General features: G+C 38.7%; 2 protein-coding genes across 2 annotated transcripts in view; both read left to right on the top strand.

Moving 5' to 3' along the window:
* LOC102875126 (serpin B6-like) overlaps positions 1–8737 on the top strand; it is a 17958-nt gene extending 9221 nt beyond the window's left edge. The window contains exons 4-6 of the mRNA XM_006888712.1: positions 1507–1649; positions 5106–5261; positions 8333–8737. Of these exons, the coding sequence (XP_006888774.1) occupies positions 1507–1649; positions 5106–5261; positions 8333–8737 (704 nt within the window). The remainder of the gene's footprint in view (positions 1–1506; positions 1650–5105; positions 5262–8332) is intronic.
* LOC102874725 (40S ribosomal protein S27-like) lies at positions 886–1125 on the top strand. The gene has a single exon (XM_006888711.1). The coding sequence runs from the start codon at positions 886–888 to the stop codon at positions 1123–1125; it is 240 nt and encodes a 79-aa protein (XP_006888773.1).
* Positions 8738–10170: the final 1433 nt, after the last annotated feature.

The raw sequence follows: 10170 nt of genomic DNA, 5'->3' as shown, positions 1-10170 counted from the left end.
GCGGGCTCCCATCCCAGGGCCTCCAGGCCCTCCCGCTGCACCGGCGTCATCAGCCATTTGGTGTTTTCTCAGAAAAGCGAGTCAGAATCATTTGATGGCAGTAAATGTGTTGTATTTGTGTTTTGCTTACTTCCTTTTTTTTTTAATATAGTAGATGACTTTACAGAACAGAAATTTGCTTTGTTGCAGTTCAAGAGGCTAGAAGTTTATTGGTAGTTTAGGTGACCAAAGTTTATATTAATCCCTTGAGTCTCTATTCAAGTCTTTTTTTATGACTCAGAAGTTATTAGATCTAATATCCACCCTGCTCTGATGTCCTCATTAATATAATAGAGAAAATTCTATTCTGAAACAGTGTGATATTCACAAGTAGAGGAATTCAATACATATTTTTAGGGGGAAAAAATACAATCTACAAGAGTATAGCCTCCCCTCCCCTCCTCCCAGCCCACACACAGTTGGCATAAAGAACAATGAGCACTGAAGGATTAGAGAGGTTTTCCTCCCCACTGTATGTAGTAACCAGCCAGTACCTGAGCATGTCCTCCTAGCTCCTCTCTCTTCATTTCTTAGTCGAATCTTTTCTTTATATACTTACTACAGCCTCACATCTTTCTGACAACCTTTACTTACTTTTTTTGAAGTCATGAACTGAATCATTCCTTCTTATCTGAAATGTGCTGACAACTCACCCTGTAAAATACACATATCTTGTTGTTTAATTTTTATTTATTTGTTGTTTGAATTGTAACATTTTTCTTACCAAGCCTTCATACCCTACTTCAGATTCTTCCTACTGATGATGGTTTTTTTAAGGACCCACAAAACCTGTTTTCAACTTAAAAAAAGTTTGAACAGAGTAGCTTTTCTGGCAGTGATCCCTGCATGCCAATATGCCTCTCAGCAAAGGATAGCCTTCATCTCTCTCCGGAAGAGAAGAAGAGGAAACTCAAGAAGAAGAAGCACCTGGTGCAGAGCCAGAATTCCTGTTTCAGGCATGTGAAATGCCCTTCAGCCATGCAAACAGTAGTTTTGTGTGTTGGCTGCTCTACTGTTCTCTGGCAGCCTACAAGAGGAAAAGCAAGGCTAACAGAAGGATGTTCTTTCAGATGGAAGCAGCATTAAGAAAAGCAAGCAGAATCAAGATTATTGGGAAATTATCTCAATAAACAGAAAAAATTGGATAAAATATTTGAACAGAGTAGAACAATTTCATTTGGTTTTTAAGACTATAATATTTGTGGAAGTAGACTAATACACCTTTATACCATGAACCAGCTGATAGTTTGTATCCCTATTTTAAAACCTTTTTCTCACTAGCAAGAGTTTATTCACTAAAGCTCGTTGTCTTAAGGACAGACACCCTATATATGGTGACATGTGGGAGACCATGAGATCCTTCTCCTGACATCCTCAACTCCTATAGGAGTGGTCTGAATATGGAGGTCTTAATGCAGGAGTCAGAGAATTCTTCACGTTAACTGACTCTCTATTTCTACTTTTCAGGTAAAATCACAGAGTTACTGTCTTCAGGTGTAATTGATTCAATGACTAACCTGGTTCTTGTGAATGCCGTCTACTTCAAAGGGAACTGGGACAGCCCGTTTGACAAAAAGGATACCAGGGAAAGACCTTTTAAAATCAGCAAGGTGACTATTTTATAACAAATAAGTATATCTTGAAGAAAGTGCAGTCAGAGTGCTTTTTGGAGGGAAGGATGATGAAAAACTGTTTCACAGACTTTGTGTATGTTGTTAGAAGAAATCAGTCTGTGGAAAAGGACATCCATCATGTTTGGAAGAGTAGAATATCAACAAAAGAGAGGAAGATCCTCAGTGAGATGGATTGATATTGTGGTTAGAACAATGGGTTCAAGTATTTCAAGGATAGTGAGGAAGCACAGGTTAAGACAGAGTTTAGGTCTACTGTTCCTGGAGTTGCTATGAGTCGCAGTGAACTTGAGTGCTCTTAACAACAAAACAAGGATGATCCTTAGAGGCAAGTATAGTGAAACTTTGTCACTCATATTTGGGTATGTTGTTAAGAGGGGATAGTATTTGGGAAAAGACATCATACTGGGAAAGGTAGGGTGTCAGTGAAAGGGAGAATGACCTTCCACAAAACAGATTGACAAAATGATTGTAACAACATGCTCACGCCTGATAAAGATCATGAACATGGCAAGGATAGAATAAGGTTTCCATCTGTTGTTCACAAGGTGGCTATTTGTTGGCACCTAATAACAAGAAGAAAGAAATTCTTGGAAACGTTGTTTATGTCCATACTGGATTTTATAATATGTAGTAACTTTTCACTACATTTCACTTTGGCGTCATCTGCACTCCATAACAAACCTGAGATATTGCTATCTTTTGTTTATTTATTCTTATGTAATTATCTCTTCCCAGGCCTTTGGATAAGCTTCCTGAATCCAGCAAGATTCATAGCAACTCTATCAACACTGTCCTATCCTGTGATGCTATCCTCATTATCTCTGATACATTTGAGCCCATTGCTGCAGTCAGTGTACCAACCCATCTCATTGAGGGTGATTCTTCTTCTCTTTCACTGGTCCTCTACCTTTCCAATCATGATCTCCCTCTCCAAGGAATAGCCACTCCTGACAACATGCCCAAAATACGTGAGATGAAATTTCACCGTTGTTGCTTTCAAGGAACACTCTGGCTGCACTTTTTCCAAGACATACCATTTGTTCCTTTGGCAGTTCATGGATATTTAGTACTCTTCTCCTGCACCACATCTCAAAACCATCAATTCTTCTTCTGTCCTTGTTCACTGTCTAGCTCTCAGATGCATCACAAGTGATTGAAAAGACTATCTTAAGAATCAGGTACATGTTAGTCTTCAAATCGACATGATTGCTCCTTGGTAACTTGGAGAGGTCCCTCAAAGAACAATACAATACAATATGTCTCCTGATGTCCTGACTGCTGGTACCATGCATGTTGATTGTGGATCCAATTTAAGATTAAATCATTGACCATTTTAGTCTTTTCTCCATCTATCATAATGTTTCTTATAAGTTCAGTGTGGAGGATTATGTCTTCTTGATATTGAGATGCAATCTATATCGAAGGCTATAGTCTTTGATCTTCTGCAGAAAGTGTTTCAAGTCTTCCTCACTTTTCACAAGCTCGGTTCAGCATGCAGATTAAATAGGAATGGAGAAAGAATGTGCACCTTTCCTAATTTTAAACTATGCTATGTTTCCTTGCTCCATTCAGAAAATACCTTATTGGTCTAAGTATAGGTTTCATATAAACACAATTAAGTGTTCTAGAATTCTCGTTCTTCTCAAGGTTAGCTTAGTTTATTATGATTCACATAATCAAATGCAAAGCAACATTTTTTTATGACATTCTCTGCTTTTAGCCAGAAACCATCTGACATCAGCAAAGATATACCTTGTGTCTGGCTTCTTCTAGACCCAGTCTGGACACGTAGCAGTTCTCTCTCAATGTACTATTCTAGCTGTTTTTGGTTGTATGTCACAAGTCTGGTGGTATATCTTTCAGGCCTAAAGTTCTTCATGGCTCCCTTCCCAATGTATTTGAAATAGAGGTCAAGCTGGTATATGAGGCCCTGAACAGTCTGGTCTGGCCCTGTCTCCATCATTTCTCACTAGTCTGTAGGTTCTCCTTTCTTTCTCTCACATCTTCCTTAAGTCCAATTTTGATGGCCCATCTCTTGGCTTTCACAGCACTTTGTCTTTTCTCCACAAGGATACTGTAGTGATAAATGACATTTCCTTTACCTCACACTGCAAAAAGACAGTCACAAAAGGAAAAATATTTAATAGTGCCACTGTTGTAAAATGGGACTGACATCAGGGTTGGGGGGAACCCAAGAAAAAAGGGGATAAGTAATGAATATTGCATTGCAATGGATGAGGGAGAGAACTGTTTAAAAAGAATATAGGATTAGGTATCATTTTAATGACAAAATTACAGAAAAAGAAATGGATATTAAAGTGGACAGTGGACTGGATGGATTGTATAACAATGAAAGAATTTTTTTTTCTTCAAAAAGAAAAACAAACTGGGGGGAGGTGTGGCCAGGGAAGAAAATGTGCAACAATGAATGAATGGGGAAACATTAAATGGAAAGAATATGCTGTAAAAATATATATGTTGCATTAAAAATTATTAATAAAAAATTTAATTTAAAAATCCCAAATGACTGCTACTTGAGATCGGTCTCAATCAGTACTAAGCATATGAATAATCTTTAGTCTTCTTTCTAAATAATGACGGAAGCACAAAGTTTTTTTAAAAAATAGGTAAATAAAAGGCACATATGTAGGATGGACATAAAGTTTTACTTTTTCCAGCTTTGAAGGTATTATTTATTTACTCTTTCTCACTAAAGCCAATCTATTCCCCTTTTTTGGTTTAATTTTAATTATAGAGCAATTTTGTTAACACACAACACACAGGATGTTTCTGTTATTAGAGACAACGAAGTAGACTCACCTAGTTTGGGCATGTTGTCAGAAGGGGTGAGTCCTTGGGAAAAGACCTTTTGCTGGGAAAAGTAGGGGATCAGAGAAAGAGCAGAACTCCTTGAGCAAGATGGGTGGACGTAGTGAACCAATGGACTTGAGGATATCAGTGGTCATGAGGATGGCGCTGCATAGAACAAGGTACAGATTTATTGTTCATAGGGTCACTATGATTCAAAGTTAACGCGATGACACATAACAACATCAACAACATGTTCTTTAATAAAACTTATTTCTCCACTTGAAGCTCTGTGTTCCAGCAAGAAGTTCTTCCCCATGTCCAGTGCAGGTAGTGATGTCTAGGTGTAGGTAGTCCTGTCTAGAAGGGATCTTGGGCTGGAGATGTGACTCTTAAAGTCAAAACCTGGATGAGGTCACCATAGAAAATAAGTTTAAGCATTAAGCCCTGGGCCTCCAGGGCTTGGAGGTAGACTTAAAAAAGAAAAAGTAGCAAAGAAAGGGGCTGGCCTAGAATGAAGGCAAGAAAGTAGTTCTAGTGGCAGAGATATTACTGTTTTGAATATGTTCTGTGTGTGGAATCTGAGCCATGTTTGAAGGCAATGTTTATCTATTTCCTTTACAGAATGAGCAGAAACCTGTGCAAATGATGTTTAAAATATCTACTTTCAAAATAACCTATATAGGAGAAATATTCACTCAGATTCTAATGCTTCCCTATGTCAAGAAAGAGCTAAATATGATCATCCTGCTCCCAGATGAAAACACCACTTTGAACATGGTAATGAATCTTAAAATAGTCAATGATCTGTGTTGGTAGAATTGTGCTGAAATAGAAATAAAAATCCAAAAGAGCCTATTGCTTTTGAGTTTGTTCTAACTCATAGCAATCCTCAATTGGTTTTCCAAGACTGAAATCTTTGCGAGAAAACTGTCATTTCCCCCCCCTGTGGAATAAATGGTAGATTTAAACTACTGACCTGGTTGTCAGTCCAACATGTTATGTACTATGCTGCTAGTCTGGCTCTACCATGTAAAAAGATTGGTAATATCCATTATGAGTGAAGAAAAGCAAAAAAGATCTTTCATTTGTTTTAGGGTTTAGTCTAGCAATCTTTATTAAAAATTTAAATGTGCACACCTTCTGGAATAGCAGCATCTCTTGCAGCAATTTGCCCTGTAGAACACTGGTAATATTTTGTATAGCTCCACAATGATGTTTGGATTGCCCTGCCTATTTTGGTAAATGTGCTGTAAACAACCTTCTTCTTTATGAGAAAGCTAAGTAAATTGTGTACTTCTAACACAATTTTGCAAGGTGGAATGGTTCATTATTCAATTTTACAGATAAGGAAATTAAAATCCTTATCTAAAATTCTCCCAATTCATGAGGTAGACTTTAGTGTTTCTACTCCTAGTCTTTACACATTCTGTCTGCCTTTTCATAACAAAACCATGCAAATAAAACAAGGAGCTCTCTATAAGCACAAAGGGAAAAGTCTGAGAGACACATTAAGAAACTATCAATGCTATTGTTTTTAGGTGCCACCAAGTTTACTCTATCACTCATAGCAGCACTGTGAATAACAGATCTGAATCTTGTCCTCCCCTGCAAAATCCTCAGGAACTCTCACATATAATAGTAACTGTGTTAATCTATCTCATTGGGAGTCTTCTCTTGCTGACTCTCTACCTTTCCCAGCATGATGTCTTTTTTCAAGGATTGATTCTTCCTTACAACATGCCCAAAGCATGAGAGTTGAAGCTTCACCATCCTTCCCTCTAAGGAGCATCCTGGTTGCACTTCCACCTAGATGGACTTTTTTCTTCTTTTAACAGTCCATACGATATTCAGTACTCTTCATCAAAACTGCATTTCAAAGGCATCAATTGTTCTTCAGTCATACTTACTCCTTGTCCAAATTTCAGACGCAGTAGTAAACACTTGAAAATATTATGGCTTGGGTCAGATACAGTCTAGTCTTTAAACTGACATTGTTGTTCTTTAATACTTTGGAGAGGCCCTTGACAGCAAATTTCCCCAATGTTAATTTTATAAAATTTGGTTGAAGAAAGGAAATTACTTTTGTAATTGAAAAGATTCTTAAAAGAAAACTGCTGTCTTCAAGCTTACATGATGTAATATGGAGGGTCAGTGTCATAAAGAAATAATCCCAGTGCAGGCGTCATGTACAGTGGTTGGAGGTTCAAGGAAAGTGGGAAGCACCCAGGAGAGCTACAGTGTTTCTGGGCTGTAATGTTGGACCTAATCTTGAAAGGGTGTGGAGTTCAGAAGGCAAGGTCCAGGGTGGGCAGAGAAGGCAGCCTGGGCAGGGAGTGTGTGCAGAGACCTCTGAGGGTGTGCATACAAGAGAGGAAGAGCAAGAGAAGGAGACGTGTAAATATAGGAGAAGCTGAAAGGAATAGGCTAAAGTTAGAGATAGACTTTTATTCAGAGGCAGAGGTATGTTTCCCAAAGATTGTTTCCTGATACCCTAGATTCTCAAGATACTCCCAAACATAGAGGGTAATTTGTGAATTAAAAGGTGTTTGTGAATATTCTCTTGTTCTCTGAGGAGTCAAAGTGTATATTTTATCATATTGAACCCTGGAAAACCCTTTATGAAAGAAGCTTTTAGATTTTGATCTTGCCACTGTTTCCTTAGCTCATGTGCCCACATGCCTTCTTATCTGGAATGCCCACCTAAATCCAGTGGGGATGGGGCTGTGAATATTGACAATGCTCAGATAACACTATTATCTAGAAAGGACTTATGTTGGGCTGGAGTCAAGTCAGAATTGATGGACTTAGAAGGTGACTTCTTTATGGATACGGACTTAGAAGGTGATATCTTTTCTCTCAGCCTGTTCCTCCCCAAGGAAGATGATGACAGTGCTTGTGTAAGAGGGTCACTGGATGGTTGGAGACGATGGAGTGACTAAGGCATTTGTTTATAATGTTCAGAGTTAGCCACGGGCAAAGATTAGCATAGTAGTCTTACTATTTACAGCTGTGTCCTGTTGAAAGCAGATCTGTGTTAACTTTCTCTAATACAAATCGCATGGATCTTAAATGTAGCTGCTGAAGCTCTCTGTCAAGCCGCAAGGTTCTATGGAATCAATGGCTGTTAAATAGGAGAGTACTTGGTTTTTTTAGAAAGGAAATCCTGTGGCTTCAGTGGAGAATGGTAGGAAAGACAGAGATAGATAGATAGATAGATAGATAGATAGATAGATAGATAGATAGATAGATCAGACAGCAGATACTAGACGTTTCAAGAAAGATGTGACAAGTACTTGAGCAAAGGCACTGGCAGTGGAGAATGGGAAAACCACAAAGGAGAGACACTCTATTTACTTAAAATCAACCTAAAATGGTTGAAGTCATTGGAAGGAAGCAGAGTAAGATAAGGTATTCCTACAGCATCCCATGTTATGTTGCCTTCAATGAGGTAGAACATTAAACTCTGAGGGGATAATTCTTTTCTGACACACTAAATCTGACCTGAACCTTAGTGTAAGTGTCTTGACACTAGGTAGATCTGAAGCTGAAAAATCAAGGGTAGAAAAGGAGAATCATCTTATAGGTGAATGGTTTTGCATTCTTGTGCTTTCCTCTAGAGATTTGGTGTCCAATACTGTAATGATAGCCACATATGGCTATTTAGGCTAAAACAAACCTAAATGGAACTTAAAATATAGTATTCACACGCACTTCCCTCATTTCAAGCTGCCACACTGGAGATCATTGTAAGTAGGACTACCACTATTAGAAATGTGCTGAACAATAGTTTGCCAGGAAGATATTCAATGCTATTGTAGATCTTAAAATCTTCATCTCTTTCTTACTAGGTTGAAAAAGAACTTACTTATGAGAAATTTATGGAATGGACACATCCAGACATGTTTGATGAGGAAGAGATGCTAGTCTACCTTCCTAGATTCAAGCTGGAGGAGAATTATGACATGAAGGATGCCCTTTGCAGTTTGGGCATGGCCGATGCCTTTGTCCAAAGCAAAGCAGACTTTTCTGGAATGTCTTCCAGGAGAGACCTGTATCTATCCCAGGTTGTGCACAAGAGTTTTGTGGAGGTTAATGAGGAAGGCACAGAGGCAGTGGCTGCCACTGCTGGCATAGTGCTGCCAGGCTCTACAAGGATCACCCGACAGTTTTGTGCCGACCATCCCTTCCTCTTCTTCATTCAGTATGCCAAGACAAACAGCATTCTGTTCTGTGGACGCTTCTCATCTCCATGAGGAGCAGGAGTCATTGGTTATTGGCCATTTCTTCCTTCCCACCCTTTCCTTTGACATTTACATTTGCCTACAGCCCAAAGTGACCTGATGAGTGAACGTGTAAGAGACGTAATTTTGATGTAACTGGTTAAGAACTTGTTCATACATATGTGTGAATGTGTTTGCATACATATTTACCTGGTGTTTTCTAGGTGCTGAAATTAAATTAAATTAAAATCTTGTGGTCAGGTTGGTGGTATTAATATTATATATTTCACAGAACTACTCCTCAGAATGAGTCACCCTCCCTACTGTCCTCACTCTCACTACAGTATCCTAGATATGACTGGCACTTGAGCCTGCTTTTGTACAGAGTACCAGAGCCTTGCCTTCAGAAGTGGTTATGTTTCTTTTCTTCCTGGTACCTAAGACAAGTGCTATTTTTCCTCCTACTCAGTAGTAAACATTCTAATTGAGTATACTCAAATAGCATAGCACCTTTTGCTGATATTCTGCCTGTTTAATGAAGGATGAAATAGTGAGACAAAAGGGATGAAAAGGTGCAAGATAAGGTCTCAGAAACGGTTAGTGGAAGTTAAATGAATAAGATCTTTTGTAATGATTAGTACAAGGTTATTTCCTATAAGTCAGGGGTTAACAATGTTTCACATGTTCTAATTGCTGTACCATTCCATCATCTCTGACATTAATGATCCCTCCTCTCTTCAGTCCTCGCACTCCTGTTTATGTCTTCAGTTTCTGTGAATTGCTAGAAATTCCCACAGGAACTTAAAATCCATAAGGGGAATGCTGATTAGGCAAGCCAATGTATCTGGCCACAACCTGGTGAATGATGGTGAATGACCAAAACCTGGTGACTCGAGCCTTCAAGCTGAAGTTGTTGACTGTCAGCACAGCTGGATAAGGTTAGATGTAGTGTCACAAGTGAAGAAGCACTGAACTTTCCAGAATAATTTGTTTTCTATAGGATCTCAGGTCTATAAACCCCACCCTTTGTAAATCTAAAGGTGACACTTTAGGTCACAACTTCTAGTAGGGTCGAATTTGTATTTCACCTTTATCCTATCTCCTTAATAAAATAATTTATCCTTTAATGGAGTTTTACACATAGACAGTACACAGCAGAGTTTAGGGCTGTTGTGCATAGGGCCGCTATGAGTCACAAGCGACTCGACGGTACTTAACAACAACATAACAACTCATAGTGTTTGAGTATTTCAGCAAGAACACACTACGCAGCAGTCAAATACATTACTTTTTGATAAGTGCTGGCATCCACTTCCTAAACCACATGCCTCTGGAAACTCTATGAACTTTGATAAATATCAATAGTTGTAGAGGGGCTTCAGTCCTTTTGTTCATAGGGTCACTATGAGTTGTGCTTGGCTCAAAGGCAATCAACAACAAGTTTTATGCTGTCAAGCCAGAACCTT

The sequence above is a fragment of the Elephantulus edwardii genome, unplaced genomic scaffold (assembly GCF_000299155.1).
Source record: "Elephantulus edwardii isolate Elephantulus edwardi_28Jun2011 unplaced genomic scaffold, EleEdw1.0 scaffold00071, whole genome shotgun sequence".
In the NCBI taxonomy this organism is placed as follows: Eukaryota; Metazoa; Chordata; class Mammalia; order Macroscelidea; family Macroscelididae; genus Elephantulus; species Elephantulus edwardii.
Note: the sequence above shows the minus strand (reverse complement) of the source record. Positions and strands in the feature narration are given on the sequence as shown.

Coding starts and splice junctions, on each gene's coding strand:
- LOC102874725 (XM_006888711.1), top strand. CDS start 886: ATGCCAATATGCCTCTCAGCAAAGGATAGCCTTCATCTCTCTCCGGAA.